Source organism: Sander vitreus, chromosome 10 (assembly GCF_031162955.1).
Source record: "Sander vitreus isolate 19-12246 chromosome 10, sanVit1, whole genome shotgun sequence".
Classification (NCBI taxonomy): domain Eukaryota; kingdom Metazoa; phylum Chordata; class Actinopteri; order Perciformes; family Percidae; genus Sander; species Sander vitreus.
This window is the reverse complement of record NC_135864.1, coordinates 16,244,597-16,266,973: the sequence shown is the minus strand read 5'-3', so window position 1 is coordinate 16,266,973 and position 22,377 is coordinate 16,244,597. Positions and strand designations below refer to the sequence as shown.

Sequence of the window (22,377 nt, the reverse complement as noted above, 5' to 3'; positions counted from 1 at the left end):
TGACACACCAATTTGTCTTCTTAGGGAAGGTATTATAAGACTATGATATGACACATAGCTGCAAATTTATAATTAGACTTCAATACCTTATGTCATGAGATTACATGTGCGGTGCATGGCGTCTAAAGCATACTTAAATCGCAGGGGAATGTAACTGATTAACCATTTGAGACTGGGAACCAGATGATGAGGATGATGCTCTTAATCCATTTTAAATCAATGTAGCCACTTCCTACACAGTGAGGGATTATTGAGAGAAATTACTAGCAGCTGTAATTGCTGATTTACAACACATCAGATAATTTCTGGCTTGGTGCATCAACCTGTTTATGCGTACAAGTGAGTCACAAACATTTCACCAGGACTGCTTTAAGTAATTACCTCCTTCAGAATGGGACACTGTTTCAACATAGATACATTTCTAACCAAGCGAGAGACATTTATAGGATCTTCTGGATCCTTAATATGAAAGATGCCCTTTCCTCAAGGTTGAGTACATTATAGTTGAAAAGATTCTACATGATGCAGAAGGAGCCATTCAGAGTACTCCCTTTGGCTGAGATAATAACTTCATCATAATTAGCTTGTGGTGCTCAGGAGTGTTGAATTGTCGGTTGCAGTGGGATCTGGGCTGATTTATTGCTTGATTTAATTACGTATCAAAATTCAATTAGACATGCTTTCAACCAAATTCAAAGTGAGTTTTGTCAAGCTGTCCCTTGAAATCAGACGTGGCTTGAAGTACATCCTTCATAATGCAGTTACATCTAACTTAATAATTATCGCTTACCAAAAATCACTCGTGCTAAAAGATGAAGATAGAAAAAAAAATTGCTAGGCCAGTTTTAGAGAAGAAGTGCTTTTTTTACTCTTTCATTACTTGTTTCACATATCAACTGATATCAACAAGCTTCAAATAGTGCGAAACAGACCTTGATTCAGTAGTGATGTGTAGGGTTGCAGGTGTACTTTACCAAGTGAAGATTCATGACAAAATGCTCTTTGAGGTTGACTCCAGCTAAGCTTTCTTTACCCACATCACTCACTGCCTGCTCACCCCCTTTTGCTCCAGACTACACTAGGGAAAAAGGGGAGCTGTTTTGAAAAAGTGTCACACCAGCCTCCAAGAGCTACATTGATCTTTACTACTATGCAAATTCAGGATATCATGGTGGCTGTGCTAAGAAGCTAGGGAAGGGAAGGAATGTTTCAGCCAGAGTGTCCTTTACCAGTGTTGTAAATACATTCATTGACAATTTTATGAGATACACCTTGGTATTTCTGTGCATGGTGTTCTTCGACCCTCAGAACAGCAACATCTTTTTTTTTTTTTGAGGCATTGATTCCACAAGGTGCCAGAAATGTTCCATAGGGATATGATCTATACCGACTTGACAGCGTAGTTGTTGCAGTTTTTCAGTGGCACAAATTCTGTGAACATCCTACTTCACCTCATCCCCAAAGTGTTTTATTAGGCTGTGATCTGGGGACTGTGCAGGCCATTGGAGTAAAGTAAAGTAATTTCCTGGAACCATCTTCAGACAATGACACATTATCTTGCGAGAAAATCCCCTCGAATAAAACAGTACACTGTCAATATGAAGGGTTGCACCCTGGTCAGCAACAATGTTGGCTGTATTTATAGAAGCAAATATATCATAAGTACACCAACTACTGGCAGACATAAGGCATTTTCTGCTTTCATTCAAGCCTCTATTTGGTCCCTATAATATGAAGTAATCATTGCATTGCACAGATGAACACCTTGCCCTTCCATACCACCAAGACCTTTTACTTTCTGTGTTTACCTTGCATACAGTATATGTGCAACCATATTGCATTTACTGTTACAATACACAACAACTAAACAGGTACTGTACTTTTTTGCACCATCCCAATGTAGTTATGGTGTATTGCTAGCCACTCCATTAGCCATGTTTGGCAGAAATTTGTGTTATATTGTTATGTCAATATAGTTTAAATAAATGCTGAAGCAATAGTCAGTTTGCTCCTGTTGTCATTGGCATTCTAGCTCCCTTGATATTGATGTGGGTAACATACAACATGCATCAAAACAGTCATGTTTCCTGTTCAAAATGAAACACCTGGTAGATAGACACCCATTGGCATGGGTGGATGCATGTGAAAGAATATGCCAGCGACCTATTTTGCAGCATGGACGCCTGTTGATGTTCCACAAAACCATAATTATTTCTCAGATTCACTCCCTCAATTAGATTACTTGACTCTTGTTTGGTGATAGCATGTCAGCTGTAGCTGTCACAATGCATTACAAATACATGAGCTCTATCCATATTACCTTCTGGTCATGGGTCCAAACTGCCAAACAGGAAGTGGGAGCTTCCAGTGTGTTTAGAGCATAGACATTATATAAAATGGACCAACAGATCCCGTTGCTCTGGACGGAGTCCAGTGAAGGATATTAGAAGCACTTTTCCAGTGAGCGCTGAGCGTTACTGGGCAGCCTCCAACTGAGAGACAACGCAAATGTGACGTGAGTCTTCTGGTAGCTGTGCCAAGAGAAATCTCAATCATTCCCAATCTTGCAGAGACAGAGAGCGTAGGTATATGTAAGGAGATAACATGGGCACAGGCTAATTATTGCTAACTAAAATGCTAGTTAACATTAGTAATTAAACTTAAACAGCTAATGTAAGTTGAAACTGCCTGCGAGCTTCTCCTGTACCATACGGTAATTCCTCTACTATGCAACAGTAAGTCGCGTGGTTATGACACAATCGTTAGCCTATTTTTGCAAAAATGTCTGCTACGGAGCCATAACGTGAGGTACAAGGTAGTGAAGCCTTTTATACATTGTCGTGTTTCTTTAGAAATAAACAATTGACAAATTAATTTAAATCATTAAACGCTTCAGATGTAAAGTTATTCGCTGTCAAAGTGACGTCAAAATGAATGGCAGTCAATGGAATGCTAACGAGCGCTTGTTAGCATCAAAATGGCGCCATAGGAGCTACGCGTTGTGAGTAGAGGCTTACCCCCTTGGTTTAGAGGGAACACAGACCGTACGATTTTGAGAAGAGTACAGAGGGGGGTTTTTATGGTTTCAGGAAATGGTTTTCAGTCATAGATATATATAAGTAGATACCGCATTGGGTGCTGCTGTTCATGGAGCATTATGTTGATGCTGCCTTGATATTGGTACGCACATGCCGCGCCTCCTAAGGCATGCATGTCTATCGAGGCAGGAGGTCTAGCCACAATTAAAATCATATTTCCTTGCTAAATTTCCAACCAATATTCAAGCGGTTTGCTTTGCTAAATAGGCCACACATGTATTAAAAATGTTGGTTTTCATACCAATATACCTTATCTTGTGAAGATAGTAACATTACACAGCTTTTAGCCTTAATATAATTTAAACAGGTGAGTTATAAAAGATTTTAACCCCCGCACAGTTTTTGGTACCAGGCTGTAAACATGTTTATTTCTGCTGTAGAGTTGGATTCTTTTAACATGCACGTCTATGGGGATTGACTCGCCTCAAGTGGCAACTCGAGCAACTGCAGTTCAGCCCCGGAGCTGCTGCTTTAAAACACACATGAAAAACATCCTTTTCATCATCTTACTAATATATTACCTAATTTTAATTAATTAATTACTTAAATAAAAAATACTTTAACTGACACAAGCTACCATTAGCTTAATTTAATATCAGGACAGTCACATAACTTTATGTTAGCTTTAAAGAAGGATTAAGGTTACCTCTTGTGATATTAAATTCAACACGTGTGTAACAGTAAAATCTTGTAAAACACATTTTCATCTCTGAAATGTAATTCCATGTTGTTTAGTTTTGGCTTTTCCTTTGCATGAATATCCAAAAGCAACACAAAAGTCACATACAAGTCGCACAAAAGTCTGTCTTTTTCTATGAGTCTTTATGGTCAGAGGTCCACCCAAAGATGGTGGAAGGATAAAGGCTTCTCACAAGCCGTATCTATAGCTTTCAGTACCCTATGTTTTTCTCAACCTCATCAACACCAACCTGAACTGCTTGTTTGGGTTATGTAAACATCATATTAAACATACCCTGGATGAAGATTACTCCGGCCTCCATGTGTAAAACATTCCTCTGATGTTGATACCAGACAGGAGAGATCCATATATTTTGGCGATCTTCATTTTGCAACAGAAACAAAGATTTGTAAGACAAGTTAAGATTTCTTCTATATGCGCCTACTGAAGCTTCTACAATATGTTATGTCTATTTCAAAGTCCAATTGTCTCCCTCCATGCAGCCTTTAACTTAAATGAATATAGACACTGTAGACTGTAGATGATAGTGACACATAGGTTGAGCCTACAGGGTTACCTGGACAAAAAGTAAACCTCTTAACCTCATCTGCTGTCTGCCTGCATAGTGAGTCACAAAGGCTTGACTCACTGTCTGGGGGAGTGAGCTGCATTAATGGGGAGGTGCGTGTGATAAAATGGGCACTAAGTGTACTGTCAAAGAGGAAACATGGTGGAAAAGAGAATGGAAAGCCCCTTCATGTGTCAAAACTTCAGTTTTATCAAGATTTGCTAGTAACGTGAATTGTTCATCTGTTTGATCTCTCTCCCATTGACAGATCTGACAGTCTTCTTCATTGAGACTGGCAGAGGCATTGTCCGTAGATTGTGATGCGCAATTACATACTGTATCACAGGCTCGTGTTTGAAGCAAAGAGACAGAATCATTGTCATTAACTGACAAACATTAGGCACAATGATGATACTGATTAATGATTATTCAGAACATTTATGGTAATGATCTTTTGGAAACTGGGAGTTGCTTATGACTTTAATGTAAAAAATACAATTGTTAGCTGTAATAACATTCTGCTAACTTCATCTCTTTTTCAAATCTCCACTATCCCCACAAGCAAAAGGATTTCAAAAAGAAGCTTGTTAAACATTAACAATTCAAACAGAAAGCAGGAATGAAATGTGAAGTGTTGATGGGTCTCACTTCAAAAAGGCTGCATTTGTTGCTATGTAATTTGATCACTACAAAGAGATCAATTTTTATTGTATAGAGAACCAATTTATTATAGAGAAAACTGCATTATATGTGTGCATCTGGAATACAGTATATGTACAACCATATACTGTGGGTTGTAAGTCAAAAACTTCTATCATTGTTGTTATCTGTTTGTCTCAGTAAAAAAGTAAAGAAAACCCTCTTTGAAATGTCCAATTAGATAAATACATCATCATATAACCTCTACTATGTTATTCCACTTTACAAACAGCGATCACAATGGCCATTTCTTACCATGACTAAATGAAGGGAATATTTCTCAGAGCCTGCACAAGTTTGATATAATTGAAATACTACCAAGCCCAGTCAGACTTATAATTATTCTTGCAATTTTAGCATCATCAACACATTCCTCTACTTCCCACCTCATCAATACATTTTGAGAGTGATGCACGATGCTGTTTAGTGAAAGCATGTGTGATTATCAGGAGGTTTTACGTATTGTAAATTTGGTATTATTTGCTCTTTACTTTGGACAAAACAAGTAGAGATTGTGCACAACACCCAGGCAATGTCATGTGTTTACTTCTACAAGTGAAATGGTATTAAAAGCTTAAGCACACACAGTAAAACAGGAAAATAGACATTGTTGACATGATTGTTAAAAATTGGCAACTGCATACACATGAAAAAGACAAGTTGCTGCTTAATTTCAGTAACATACAATGCACACAAGAACTAGCCTACTTTGACTTTGCTGCAACTGATAACATATTTATAGTCAACATACTCAATATTTAGGAAGAGACATTACTTCTGCCATCGTATCGGGTGAGAAAAATGCCAAGTTCATTAATATTTTCTCAGGTAATCCACATGAATGTGAAAACCAAGCAAGACGATTACTTAATCGTCTTTGGTTGCAGCGAATCCTTGTCTACATAAGCTCTCTATATCTAAATGTTGTTGGAAGTTTTTGGAAGGTACGCATTTCTAAACACACAGTAAAAAGGCAGTAGGTTCAAATACTGGGTGAGGGCATTGTTTTTCCCTCTATGTTCCTTAATGATGAACGGCATACATTTGATTGATTATTTTTCTTTAACCGACAACTTCTTTCTAATGTGTACTGTACTGTAAACTCTTGAGAGGGAACACAGACAACCCTTCTTGCAAAGCCAGTGGCAAATACTTAGTAAAACATGAATAAAGCACAGAGACATCCTCATTTGCTCCATGCATATCTTCCTCAAAAATGTTGATGTCAGTTTTTTTCTGGCAGTGCAGTCAGTTAAAATGTGCCATTGATGTAATTCAAAAGCCACTACAGAGCTGTCTCTCTTCCCCAGCCTGCCTTACCCAATTGGGGTCCATCACCAAAACAAACTGCTCCTCACTGCCTGGGTAATTTTTCCTTCTCTTCCTCCGCTGAGCACCAGTCATATTAATATCTTTGTAGAAGGCAAATCTGTGCTCCAGGAAGCCAGTCACATGTGTTTTTCTTCCCTAAACCTCTTGCTGTTTCTCTGGCCACAGCCAAGTGCATTAACATATGTTCTCACAGTGCACAGTGCTACTCTGCATTGGTAAATGCCTTATTACAGCAAGACCTGCTCTGTGCTCTTCCACTGAATATCCATAAGTAGTAAACACAGCCATATCTGCCCACTCAGAACAGTAGGGATGTGTCTCACATGACAGGGGGGCTCCTTAACATTTAGTCAGAGGCCCTCTTTGAACAATTGATATTCCTCCCACTCACAGTAATGGCGGGTGGTAATAATGACAAATAAAGGCAATATTGCTACTGCATGGTACACACTAAGCGTAATAAGGTCATCTGCTGGTTATGTTTTTTTTTGCCTCTCATATATATGCCTTTTTAGCATGCAGAGTCAAATTCTCTCAGCATGACTTACATCTCCAAAGACTACGCCAATGTGAAATATGCAAAGGCAGAGTGTGAGAAAAATATCCTGAGCAATGCAGCATGATCTTGCCTAGAGAGCTTACACCCTTGTAATAATTTCCAAACTGCAATTTCCTCTTATTATTCCATTTGGTTTTCCTTTCTGTCTGAAGTGATACAAGGCATTTTCAGTGATCATGGAATCTGTGTCACAGTACTAAAGCATAAGAACTGTGTCCTTTACAATAGGTGCAAAATTGGGAGATGACACTCACTATTGTCTAAACAGTCTTTCGGCAACGATGCACAAACTGCAGTGCACTGAATAAAGCAAACAAAAAAATAATGAGGCACATTGAGGTACCTCTCATAGTGTAGAGGGATATTTTGACACAACATGTGTTTGCATTAATTTAACTGACGTGTGGGCATGTAGTAGCTATATTTAAAACCTAAATAACCTCTTCACTTCGTAAAACATCGAGGTGAAGACATCCAGGGAAACTCTTGACATATTAACATGAATCAGAAATGCAGCTTGATTAGCATTTACAGTGAAAGTGTTGCTTGTATGACGATAATAAATTGTGAAATTGGAGAACCGACAACACACTTGGGCTATCTGTGAATGCAGCTTGCTGATGATTATGTTGATTGCTGCAAAAATATGGCTTTGGGTAGAATGTGTTTGCAGATATCAACCGGCCACTGGGGTCGTTTCAGTTTGTATGTTTGTGGTCATTGGCTCCTTGGGAGTTTTTTTTAAAGATTTATTTTTAATTTCTAATTTGGGTGATCTTTGTTCTTTCTGCCAAAGACACAGTTGTACTGTGTTGATATGAAGACAGACTCTAAAAGAATGAGTTTCAAACACTACAGAGAACTTCTTGCACAAAGAACTGAGTGCTGGCATCTATGTCATCCCACAGCACTGCACTGATTTATAATGGTAGGGAGGGAAAAATAGGATACATCACTGAAACATGAAGGCATTGAATAATACTTTGCTCATGAATAAAATCATTAAAATAAGCTATTTTATAACTTAGACCTCAACCGTCAATCTCAAACGTATGATTAATGCTTCATCTATAAATTAAATGTTTAGGAATTCAAAGGTTTTTATTTATATATTTATTTATGTTTTTGGTTATTTATTTTATTCCTGTTTTGACAGGCCAGATCACCTGAGGACACAAGTTTGGTTTGCTTTAACTTCTGACATCTCTTTTTTTAGAGAATCTAGTTCGAGCTGCACCACTGTGCAAACTAATGAGGCCTCAAAGGCTTTGTTTAAGTCATTAAACATGGAAATCTAACTACACAGTCTTCTTCTAATGGCAAACAATTACATGACAACGACCTGGCCAAGAAAACCAATGCCTGTGAAAACTAATGTAGTTTCATTGTTTATGTTTCAGCCAGGGGGATTTCATGTCTGTCCAAGTATTAGAAATGCTTGACTGGTCACCCACAAACAAGTATGGAAAACATTATATATATATATATATATATATATATATGAATAAAAACATTCTCTGTAACCCTGGCATACTGACATAATCTCATCCAACCTAACCAAGTAGTTTTGTTGAATAAACCTAACCAAACTGGCTTTACAGTTTTTCTAGTGCACTTCAGTTCGTACATGAGAAGCAATCGTATTACTGTTCACAACGCTGCAACACTCAGATCTGCTTCTGACTGTCTTCAGTTCAAATATAGGTTCCATCTGTTGGTGGTTCAAACTGTTCTGTCCAGTTCAATACAAAACTAAAGCTTCACAAGCACTGTTTGTGAGGTCAGTAGCTCAGCATCCACCATCTTGCAACAGCTGCAACAGTTACATTGCGATTTATTTTGTTCTGTAGCTTTTGCTGCGTTTCAAAAAGCTTGAAAGTAATCATGGCTGATGCCATCATTCTCTAGATGGAAATCACTTTCCACCTTCATTCAGTGGATCAAGACAGTGTAAAGCTAGTTTAGCTAACTTTAATTCCGTCAAGACAAGAAGGACACATAAATATGCAAACAACCCCAAGACACAAAAACATGCACCTGGTGAGCCAGAGCAGCAACAGCTAAGCAAAAGATTATGTAGAACAGGCCCTGCCACACTGACCTAAAAAACGTAACTGTAGGTGTATTCACTGAAAGGTGGGTAGCTGACACAGCATCAGTCCATGAGAGAAATGAGACCAACTGTATGTTACATGCATCAACAAAATAAACCCATAATGAATTGCATTACCTGTACAGGGCGTATATTCCATGAAAGTATTTCTGTATTTAGTGACGTCAGTCAGTTCTTCCGTAGTGCATGCATGTTACATATCATTCTCTTCACTCAGGTGAAATTGCTTAGAGTTTTTGTGGTTAAAGCGTGGAGTTGGTATGGTAAATACTCTAATCACAAGAACAGAGTTTACATCTAATATTCCTCCCACTATTCACCACTACATCAACAGGGGCGAATTGCCTTTCTCTCAAGCCTGTTTAATGAGTGAACCAATCACACATTAATGACACAATCAACAGAGGAGTGCTCCTTGTTTGGAGAATTTCCCCATTCGAGACGCAGTTTGTGACTATAGAATTGCCTTTTGACATTGTGAAAAAGAATTGAGCAGCAGGGAAGAGGAGTTATCAATGACTGATGATGATGATTTAAAGGATATAGGGAACCCAAAATCTTTGACTTGAAGCAGAATAGATGTTACATGTGTTGGAATAAATACCATTAACTATTCTTTACTTGTATCACAGGACATTAGTATTTCACAGGAACAACATCAATAAAACAAGTAGAGAGCCTGATTTTTACACTGAAATATCTTCTCAATATAGGCACATCTGTTTTTTTTTTTTGGTGAATTTGTTAAAACTGTTTTGCATGTTTTTCTTCTCATGGTACAAGTTAACATTATGATTTACATTTTCTGCATTTATGTTACATCTGCCATCAATATTTGCACGATTCTTAATGTATTATTATATCTCCCCCTTTGCCCAGTTATTATAATGAATGTATGATAATTCAGATCACTGCAGTGGCATTTTATCAATTATAGATTATATAATTTATTTCACACACCATAACTATATGGTTGTTTACCTATTCGTCAGGTTTTACTGTCAGTACTTGGTGCTCTTGATCTTAAGTTTCCACTTTTTCTTTTATTTCACTGTACACCCTTTTTATATTATCACTGCACTGTACGTCTTGAGTTCAGATGTATAATGTTTTCTGTCCAGTGTTGACAAGAGAAAACATCACCTGCAGCATGTGCACTCACATGATGAAAATCTGAATTTCTGTCCTCCGCTTCAGTGGATTGACTCATGTACTAAGGTATATTTTGTCGCAGCAGGTCAAATGTGATAATGCTGCACTTCAGAAATGAACCTTGGTGCACTTCCTGCAGCTTCTGTGCAGTCGATATGAACACCTCAAGTAGATCTGTAAAAGTCACATTTCTCCTGCCTTAAAAATAGTCCAAATCATTATGGTAGCCTGGGACTAAGTATTATCCAGTCAGGCTAAGATGCTCATACATTAGCAATGTAGGGGACCAGGCAGCTGGACAACAGTCCTGGAGCACTAAAGGACTTCCCATTAATAGGTTGCGGAGCATCGGGAGAGTCCACCCTGAGCAGAGATTTCCATGTGGATGTGGCCTTTGGCACAGGGGTACCTGCCCCCAGCCATCTGCACTGATTTGACAAATGATTCTATATCAAAGGGCTCTGCACTGATTTGGGTGGTAATTGATTGGAAGTGAGGTCCTCAAATCCCTGATTGGTTTAGATGGATGTAGGGGGGAGATATTCTGTGGCAAGGGAGAGGAAAAGACAGCCAGCATGAGAGAGGGAGAGAGAACGAGGAAACGAGAGAGAGAAAGAGAGAGAGTACAGTGCAGGAGATCTGGTAAATATACAGAACTCTGCCTCATTTGCACTTTGAGAGAATTCAGAATGACATTTTATGCAACACGCAATTTCTACACGCAATATTCATGGTGTAGTTTTTGTTACAGAACCACCCATGTCATCCCAGAGTTTCTGTTTCTTTTTCTAATGTAACTGTCAGTATATCCAATTTGTTAAGGTGTCCATGAAAATTGGATTCCACCATTCAAAAAGAGGAATTTGGTTAGAAATGGAATATTATTGATTTGTTCCACATGGAGGTGTGGTCTGATGCAAATATATGAGCATGGAAAGCCGGCGGGGAGGCAGGGATTATTTATTCCTTTATCAATTTCCCCTGAATTTTTTATGCTATTAACCCTTGTTGTGGAAATCATGTGACAAGAGAGATAATATCAAACATGGAGGCTAGCGATATTTAGTGATTCCCCTGAGGATTACCTCAACCTCATAAACCATTATAAGAAGTGCACTGCATGAGAGCACACAGACATGAATGAATGATATGCTTAATACTTATTATATACTGTATATATGCCATGTCATTTGCTTTATGTTAGGCATACATACTGAATATTTGAATATGTCACAGAAAAGAACTTTTGAAGCCATTAAACATATTCTTTAATGACATCAAATACAATTTAGGATCATTTTGTCAAATGATCACTATAAATGTGAATCCAATCGTATTTATTTATAAAGTACTTCATGTGTGGTAAAGCTTGCACAACGTTAGCCATGTTGTGAGTAGCCCTCAAGTTATCCAACCAGTCATGTATACAGTATGGCATGTTGGATGTTCTGCAGATAAGCCGAGAGACTGCAGAGCCCTGAAAATGCAACTGTAGTCCCATGTACACATAGGCCTACCGCCTATATTACACGGCAGGCTGGCTGCACTGCATACCTTTTGACATTAGACACAGACATGTGGTGCTTGCCAGTGACAGATGGTGCACAGTACTGGTCCCAGAGGTCACAAATGACCTTTTGGATTGTCTTTTTCAGTCACAAAGAATTATTTGTTTGACGATGGCCACCAATGCAACCCCGGGCACCCTGATGGAGCTGCTTGTCTTCTGAAATCACATTTACCTCATATGAATTGTGTGTGTGTGTGTATGTGAGATGAGTTGAGTGAGTGAATGTGTGTGTCTGCAAACTTGAATGTGCCAGGACGTGCATGTGAACGTACGTGTTTAGGACGATGCCTCACTAACCACCCAAAGTCAGCTTGATTCCTTTAACTAAGCTTAATTGCTGCATGACTAGCCTCTTGTTTGGGTGCCAGAGGGATTTTCTTTTATTATACAGAATGAATCATCATTAAGATGTGCTTATTCATTGGCTTAAAAACACTGTTGCACACAGGATACCTTTATTTTTCCACCTTTATTTGACAGGACAGCTAGGTGAAAAAGGGGGAAGACATGCAGGAAATCATCACAGGTCAGATTTGAACCCTAGACCTCTGCATCGAGGAATAAACCTCCAAGTATATGTGTGCCTGCTCTACCCACCGAGCCAACCCAGCCACACAGCACACAGGATATCTTAAGCATTGTATCTGTGGCAATCTGCTTGTTTACATTTGCATCCTAGTCGGATCTCACAGGATAAAGTGTGCTTCAAGAAGCAGTGTGTCTGTCTCGCATGTCCATCACTCAATTTCTACATTGTTAGGTGACATTTCACAGGAGAGGTTCTCCTTTTGTGCGGGAAGTAAAACTGTGAAATGGCATCCTGGAGTTGCATGGCTTTAGTTTACCTTAGCAATTTCAGAGCTGGCAGGAACAGGGTGCAGTGCAGGCCCCATACTGTCAGAGGTGCTTGATCCCCACCCCCACCCCTCGCCCTCTCCATCTGTCACCTAACCAGAATGCACTGTTCACATAGACACAACATTTATTTATGCATGCATGCACACACACAAATTCTTACGCACATACAGACACAAACACAATAATATCAGCCAGTACACTGCCCTCCAATATCAAATAACTCATAACTACATGTTTACTATAGAACATTTTGTCGAACACAGAAATAAACTTGTGCTTAATAGTGATATTTCAGAAGTTTCTGTTTACCATCTGTGCTAAAAATGTGATTCTACAGTTTATGTAGGAGGACATGAATTCATGTGCGTATCCCTCTTCAAGATTCCTTCCTTTCCTGTTGTGCCATAATGGGAACATTTTATTTATGCTGTAGATTCAGAAGAAAGCCTTATGAAAAACTGATAAAATTTTCTGCCGCCTGAAGCCTCGTGTCAGAAATATGATCTTACCCTCACCTCTTACCCTGACTGCGGTACTGTAATGATGCTCTGAGGTGAGCCCACTCATCAATTATTCACAGAATGCAAGATTTTCATTCTTTATCTTCTCGCCAGCTAGAGGAGACCATTTAAGAAAAATCAAGGAGGAAAAAAAGGAAAGGAGAGAGAGAGAAAAAAAAAGGCAGCAAGCTGCTTGGTGGATGAATAAGAGAGTTTGCGGTGGACGGACAATGCTCTCTATGTGAGTTATAATTGTAGTTTAACAATGTGTGGACGTCTGGGATTTTCAGTATGCAATATATGGCCTTTAGACTAGGATTGCTATGGAAACCAAAGGGCCTGAACGACCTGCAGTGCCCACCCACTCGGACAGCCGTTAATCATCTTCGCTCAGATTCTGGCACTGCAGAATTTGGCCAATGTGTCAAGAAGCAATTATATATACTTAGTGCTCCGGCACCCCATCTCCTCCCTCCTCTGTCTTTCCTCGCTCTCACAGTATTAATATAATCACAGAGCAGTCAGTTTAAAAGCCCTCTGTTCATTTCAGTATCTATCTGGGGGATGCACACAATGCAGATGAAGAGAAGTGTAAAAAGACAGAGGATATTCTATTCTGATAGCTATTATAATCAGAATATTCTTTTCATATAAATCATATCCAGCCATTTACTCGTTTAACCAGCCTCCTGAGCTGACTGACATAATAAATTAGCCCAGCTGGCCCATTGCATTCGCTGCACATATTAGGTTGGTGCGGATCATGGAGACTAATGTTAGCTGAGTAGAGGGAGATTTTGTTCCGCTGCTAACAGCTAAAACGTGAATAACACAATCCACAAACCCACGGTGTTCCCCCGTTACATCAGCCCTGATCAGCTGTGTGAAAATGGAAAGAGCGCAAGGGAGAATGAGATGGAAATGTGGCAGACAGAAATAACAGGACATAGACAGACACTCTCTAAAGCTATAGAAAGAGAGGTGTCCCCGTATTAAAACTTCTGTAACATACCATCCTATACCAAACTATGCAATTTCTCATTGAGAGCAATGTAAATATAAAAAGTACAGGTCCTAAGTGAAGGACATGCTGTGTTGGTTTGCATTGACAGACTTCCAAACAAAAGTTGATTGCCTTCCCTATGATTTCCCAATGACAGGCACGGGGGAAGGCGTATCATATTTTATTATTATTCACCGAACTACCACCGTCTGCAGCTTTCAATGCCACCAAAGTCCTTTTAGACAGCCAGCTGTGCATTAGCGATGTAGAAGAGTGTTAAGCTTTGAACAGTTGATGACAGGCTGTCAGACAGCATCCCTCCATTGCCCTCCTTCTACCAAGGTCCACTCTTGAAACAAGCCACTCTCCTCCATACCGGCCATTCATCCAGAAAAGGACACAGGCATTTTTGGCACATTCGGTGCTAAGTGAACTGAAATTGTGTGAATTTCACTACATAGCACATTATCACATTTGCAAGAGGCATGCACCAGGAGCAGGAACTGAAGGGGAAAGTTACTTCAGTGTGTGGGGACAACTTGAGACCCTCTGATGGTCTGATGGAAGTGAAGACTTTGACTGTGCATGTACTGGACTAATTAGCATTGAATAAATCTGCCCTTCTCACCCCATGTTGAATAAGAAAGAAGTAGCAGAAACAGAAAAGAGATGCTTTTTTTTTTTTTAAACATTGTCTTTTTACTGATCAAACAAATTCATTTGCAATTATTTTGATTCAGACTATTGTGAGTCATATGGTGAATAGAATATCAAATTTGAAAACACGAGAAGGGTCTTGACATTATATAAAGCTAATTTACAAAATGTAAATAGGCACACAAACAAAACCTAATAAGAATATTAAATGCTTAACATGTCTGTAATTATTTTAAATAATGTTGTTTGTCCCCTGCCTGAAAGCAAGCTGGAGCTTACCTTATGAGGACAAATGGGGGGCGGCGAGTTAAATGAGATCTCCGGTGTCTGGCTCAGGTTCTACAAGAAAAACACATTATCAGGGACATGTTTTTAGTGGAGGGCATCTCCTAGCAAATTTTCAGAAACAGAAGTTGCAGCTTAATTTCTAGTCCTTTCCATTAGCATGTTTGCAATATATTTTAGAGGGGTTTGGCGACTCTCAATCAACAAGCATGCAGGTCTTTGCCGGCCGCTAATCCTTGACCACAGCTTTTGTTGACAGTCGTATTTTAAATCTTTATCTTGACAATATCATCTTATTGCCGTGTGAGTGGGTATAGTGAGTATAGTGATGTATTTTGTTTTGTTTTCCAATTCCCCCTTCCTTCTATCCCTCCACAAGGATTATAAATCCTTCTTTGTCAGAAGATTTCACTCAACATATGGTCAGACTTTTGCATACACGCCTGAATGCGTTTTTTGAGGTTAAATGATTATCACATTGTTAATACACCAATACATCACTCAGATACAAGAAAACACCATTAAAAAGCAGACACAAGGTAAGTCAACAAGCCAACAACAGATGGTCCCGCTGCTTGTGATTATGCAAAGATCCAAAGTATTTGCATACTCACAATGCCATCATAAAAAAAAGAAACAAGAAGCCATCTTGAGGCTGACCTCAGTGAGAAATAAAAAAAGAAATGGGTGAGGCAAACCCAGCAGGGAAGTGGATGGGCTCTGCAAAGTTCTTTGGGGATCTATCAAGGGCCTGCCTCCTGGGAAGGCCCTGTTGATTTCCAAGCAGGTGCTTTCAGTTATGCCCTCATATCCAATTATGTGCCTGTGGTATGTCTGATGCTCCCTGACACTATTAATGGCTGCCTTATGGTATCACCAGGACAGATGAGACACTCAACTCTCCAGACTCTTAACATCTATATTTCATTGCAACATAGAAGGAGAAGACCTAACTGGCCAAGGCAACTGAGAGAGAAAAAAAACAGCTAGGCTTTCACTGCAGCATAAACACTGCATCATGAAATAAAAATGAATAAATGGGCCTTGCTGGGATGATCGAATTAGTGGACAAAATTTTCCCTACAGATTGAAAAGTCTATATAACTATGATATCTTAATTGATGTGACAAATAAATATGAGTTATTTTCTTTGGCGATAAGAGCAATAAATGGAATGACCTTGATTCCAGGCAATGACTCCAAAATTGTGATTTACATATTCTATATTGCTGATTAGATATTGTATATTGACAAACTGAGGACAGTCCAATTAATAATGACATGAACCACAGCTTTTACAATTTGCAGATGATTCTGCCCTATACCACTACTGATGGTTAATCAACTGTAACAATACGGAAGATAGAAAGCTTAGATAAAACTCACACCAAACATTTCCAATTCCACTCCCAGTCACTCTAGAATAGTTTGAAGTGTTACTAAAAAAGTAAAAGGTCAAAATCTTCTGTGTAATCACTGTACAAAATAAGAACCGCAATATGCTAAATGAACTGAGCAGAACATTTTGAGATTTATTTAAAGTCTGTTTAAAATTGCAAGCAAACAACAGTATTTATATCCCATCTTTATCAACCACCTTAATTTGAAAGCACAAATGATGTGGATGAAGCAACATTTAAAAATACAAAAATAATGTGCTTAAAACTTTGCTTGGATTCAGTGCTTTATTTCTTAAAAAATAAAGGAGCCTATTAAAGCTTGATACCAACTATAGATAATCTAAATCCCTTTCCCTTTCTTGGACACACACACAAACACAAAGCAAGATATCCCCAGGCTATAATCACTGTTGTTTTTTCCCCATTACAATCTCCTTTTATTTTTTGAGCAGAGCAATACATCACTTTTCATTTATGCCATGTTCCTTTGTCACACAGCTCCAGTGTAAGGCACACATGTAAAAGGTAAGTATTAATCATTAATTTTTCATCAGTGCGGAATGCATGCAGCTATATATAACTCATATTCCTTGTACTGTTTTACAGGAAACACAAATGTGATGATGATCAGAAGATATATCAGATAATTCATAAATGCAAATGGAATGGAAGGGAGGAAAACAACTACTGTAATTTTTCAACTCACCTTTGCTCTGGAACATTTTGCATCTGATAAGGAAACACTACTGACAAGCCATGCAACAGAGGGCCTTGGATTACACCATATATTGATGTTCTTGTCTTTTCAGAGTGCTTGGGGTGGTTATTGTAATTTGATGAGGCCCAGAGAGCACACTGCTATGATATACAACAACATTTATTTTCTGAGGAAACGGAAAGATAACTGAAACATGATGTTTCTTTGTCTGATTTCTTGGAGACATGCTAATTTAGCAAGGATCTTTTCTGAGGTTTGTTTTCCTTCAGCATAATTCCTACCCTCACTTGAGAACCATTATAACCTACAAATTGCCCATGTCTTAACTATGTACTGCATAATACATATTTAGGTGAACCTTCAGTGCAATACAAAATAACAAAGAAGCAACTCAAGCTTGCTTAAAATGAATATTAGTCAAACCTTGCTTAACTTCCTCTCTGTTTCTATTTGCCAGATGTAGTAGTAGTCTGGTCACATTCAACAAGCCAACTTCCCTTACAAGTCCCATAAAAAAAACAAGAACACTATTCAGTGCTGAGTGGACAGGGACTTGTGGCACATTTGTGTTTCTAGCCCCATCAGCTCAGCCTCCATTCTCCACACACACAAGCAGGCTTTATGCTGTCGTCTTCCCCGGCTCCCTCAAAAGTGCCATGCTACATTTAGTAAACTGCATTTCCAGTGGCTAGTTACTGCGTTTCTAGCTCCGTCTGCGACCCGAACATTGTTTCCCCCCTCTCCCCAATAAAATATAGTTATTTCACTAGGATTAAAGGAGCAATGTAGTTCAAGGATTATCAAATGCCTTTGATCATGTGACTGCCATGTTTTTGATCTGCAGCACACAGCGCCAAATATATTCTCTTTTTCTTGCCTTCAGTCTCAGTCCCTCTCCATGGATTTCCCTTTGCTTGATGGTTCTCTGCAGTGTGAGAAGACCTCTTGACAGGCAGTGAAAGAAGAGGGTGTAACAAGCGTAAAAGACAAGTGCTATACAAGATGTTGTATATATAGCATTGTGTTGAAGTTTGATTATCACGTTTATGACATGTAAGAAGAATAAGATGCATATTTATTTGAGCATAAAAATGTTTTTTGAGTCCTGTATAGCTTTTATCAGTATATTAAACCACTCATACAGTTTAAGGCAATGACATGTTTTCGAGTATTAAGCAATAGATTATGTGTAAGTGCCTTTGAAACCAGAAGTAAGGTTTTAGATGCCTCAATCCCCCCACCGCACCCCAAACTGCACCCCGCTGCTGTTCATTAGCAATTTCTGAGCCTTGGGCTATTTTGCACTGTTTCAATCCCTGCATTATTATTATTATTTAGTGGCTGACTTGGACATGCAATCAAAGGGACACGCAATACGTGCAACACTTGTATTGCAAAGCAATGCCTTTACCATGATGCCCAAACTAAAACCCTGTAATTGTGAGCCAGGGATTCAGTGGCTCAAATTTAGTCAACATACCTCAAAAAATGGACATATCAAAACAATTATTTTGATGTGCCTTCAAGCAACACAACGTTTCAACATGAACGGCACTCAAACCTTGAATCATTATGAGGCGTGGTTTCAGGCAAGAAAAGCCCATCAAAAAATGATTGAATATCATTTTAATGGGTAAAAACCCTACAAGGCTTTCATACTGTCTACCTGCCATGTTATTAGATAGACCATGTCAGTCAAGCTAAGCAACACAGAAACAACATACAGACAGGTTGACAAGACACAAGTACGCTGCCTTCCATCTTCGGCTTGGCATGTTTATCTAGTCTTCCATGTGAGCTTAGTGCAGTTCTGTGCATATGCATACAGAATGATGAAGGTTCAGAAACTAGTGCCTGAAGGAAGCTGCACATATAGTACAAACTCTTTGAAATTGTGCCAGGGTGGGCCTCATTTGCAAAGCAATTTGATAACAAAAGTAAAATACTCACAACTTCAAACCAAAGTCTAGAGATGCCAACTAGTACAGCTCTGCAGTTTGCTCTGCAGTTTACTCAGAGAGGGTTACATATGGTGTCTTGTGTGTGTTTGCTTTTGACATGGCTTATTTGCAGACCTAGCATCGCACCAGTGCAATGTCATGATTGCTTTGGCAAGGGAAGAGGGCCTAATTTACATGGGTGGGAGTTTTACAGGCACACAGGAGCTTGCCTTTGACCAAGGTGCCAAGAAGCCTGCAGAAAAACACTGTAATTACAACCTGCAAAGCTGCTTTGTTGAGAACAAACTTACTCTAAATACAGCAGGACCAAATACTAGTAAATCACTATTATCCAAATGGGCATGACTGAAAAATGTGCTAAAATAAAGTTTGTATAATGGTTAGAATTCATTCATTGTTATACACTTAAATCATATGTAAACTATAGAGGCAATTTTGGATTCATGATTTCATGTATGCATATATTTCATGCAAAATGTCCAGTACGTTTTATTCTCCCCAGATAGACTGGAATCCAGTGCAACTCCAACATTAATTAATCGGTCACTATCCACTCCATCACCAGTCCTCATTCATTGGAGTTCATTGGATTTTTTCCTCCATCCCTGTGATTTTGAACAGTCTCTGGTACCATGCATTGTTTTGACAAGTGCAATATTGCTATGGATTAACTAGAAGGGGATTTTATACCATGTGGGTTTATGATAATCTAAAATATGTCAAGGAAGCTTAATATTGTTTTTACTGCCTCTACAACTGCTACGACTTTGCATTAGGCCAGTGAGTGTTCAGAACCCTGATACCTACAGAAAAGGCACATAGCTGATACTATTTAAATTGAGCAATAGAGCTGCTGTGTACCACAATGCATGCAGGGCATATTTGGTGTATCAATTCTGTGCCACAACCATGGAAACTATTCTTTCTGAAGTCAAAGCTCTACGTCAATACTAAACAAACAAAAAAAAACATTTAACATAGCATTTCTTTCCTTGTTGAAATAGTGAATTAAGTAATAAATTCTGAATAAATACTTCATCGGTGAGAATTGTATTAGCATGGTATTATACCGTACAAGCAATGTGAATTTTTGCTAATAATTTCTGTAATTGTCCTGCGTGAGTTATGTAAATGTCCTGGTGAATAATGGGAGAGGGCTCCTTGGATTATGTTGGATATAATTACATGTGTTCAGAAATTTGTAAATATTCCAAGACTGTTGGTGTCTTCAACATGAGCTAACAGGCAAACACTACAAACTCATCGTCCCTCAGTATAGTTTGGAGAGGAGGAGCAGTTTGATACAAATTAAGGCCACAAGACTAGAGAGTGTGTTGAAAATCTCTCTAATCCAGTAATATTTTGGGTTACTTTCTAAGATAAATACTTTGGCATTGTCTTGATGAGAGAGCTTCGCCATATTTAAGTGTCTTTGGGATCCGGCTCAATCCACAAGGCGGGAGTCAGACTTGTACACTTGACCATATAATGTGGCATGCTTGTCACAACCCAAAATGCATTTCTCTCTTCAAAGTATATTTCTTGGCCTGCTCTCGTCACTCACTCCCTCTAACCAATTTGTCATTCTAAGCCGAGCCTCTCTGCTGCCAGCGCCTAGATGATAGCAGTGGGCCTCTCTGATCCAGGCAGTGGCTAGGGAGCAGGCCAAGTGTTACGCGAGCCACCCTGGGACACCAAGCAGGCGCTTCTGCCGGCTGATGCACTCCTCCACGGCCGAGAGGAACTGGCTTTGCAGATGCTTTCAATTCGACACAGAGTAAGACTCATCGACTTTGTGAGGACATTTGCTTTGTGTTTAGTGCACTGCATGCTGTGCTTGTTTGTGTATGTTGTGCACAAGTGTGCATGAGCATACATGTGTGTGTGCGTCAGAAAGATTAAGAGAGGTCTGCGTGTGTGTACACATTTGTGCATGACTGAATATAGCTGTGTGTGCATGCATGAGAGCGTGTGAAGCTGTTTTTTTATATAGAGACACAATTATCCTGAAATGAGGCTGAGCTTTTTTTTTCTTTTTTGGTTCACAATTATAGTATTCACTGTTCGAATTACAGCTGGTATTGGGGGGATCTGACCCCCCTAGATGAGACTTGAACCCTCCCAAAAGGGATGACAATAATAGTTTGGGGGGTACTGAAAAAAAATGTAATAAAAATAACGTTAGCCTCTCCAAAATCATATGTATTTAAATGCAGTATTACCATCACATACCAACAATTCAGGAAATAATCTAATGAAATACGATTTTCAAACCCTCACTCCCCATTGGGCTGTACCATTTCTCTGGTACGTTCAGACTGTGTTGCCAATTCAGCAACTTTTCAAACCCCTTTAGCGAATTTATTTTCACAAAAGTGACTAGTGACAAATCTGCCGACTTTCTGTTGAAAAGACGCCAGTATTGTCTGGCGAGCATGCAGGGTATTTCTCTCTTGTGGCCGCCAAAACAGTCACCTCTCTCCAGGGGCGATTCTAGGCTCAGACCTTTAGGGGGGCTCAGCCCCTAATGAGAACGTGACAAGGTGCCTTGCAAAAGTGTTAACCCCCCCCCTTGCTAAATCAGTAATTTCATTATCTGATAATCTCTGAGCTAGCTACTGAACAAACACTACACGACACTATTAACACTATGATGGAACTAAACCTGACACTTTATAAGTCACAGTAATAACAACCAATTTTACACAATGTTCTAACATTCTGCAATTTTAGTTTGTTACGTTTTAATTTGGGTTCTAATCTGCGCCGTGAAATGACCAACTTCTTCTCTGGGGACTACCAACGTTAAACTTCACAACCGTCTCCTGCTCTCCCTCTGACAGATTAGATAGATGCCCCGTTTACACGTACATGGTTATTTTGAAAAACGGAGACATTTCCCTTCGTTTGTGCCCTTCGTTTACACGCAAACGGAGAATTTGCCTCTGAAAACGAGTCTTTCTAAAACCTCCGGCCAGAGTAGAGATTTTGGAAAACTTTGTTTGAACGTTTGCATGTAAACTGAAACAAACAGAGGTTTAGGCAGCCAAGAGAGAGAAAGAGGAAGTGATTTGTTGCTGTTGTTGCTATTTTCGGGATTCTGATTGGCTAACGTGGGCTTGAGCGTCTTGTTACACTGCCACCTACAGGTTTGGCATGCTCTTGTCGGCATTGACGGCATATATACACGGGTACGTGTAAACAAACACTTTTCTGAAAACTGAC

The 22,377-nt window shown here is 39.2% G+C and overlaps 1 protein-coding gene across 1 annotated transcript in view; it reads right to left on the bottom strand.

The window, feature by feature from the left end:
* Positions 1-22,377, bottom strand: part of pcdh11 (protocadherin 11) — a 129,290-nt gene that overhangs the window by 58,833 nt on the left and 48,080 nt on the right. Inside the window, exon 4 of the mRNA XM_078260523.1 lies at positions 15,068-15,127. Within this exon, the coding sequence (XP_078116649.1) occupies positions 15,068-15,127 (60 nt within the window). The remainder of the gene's footprint in view (positions 1-15,067; positions 15,128-22,377) is intronic.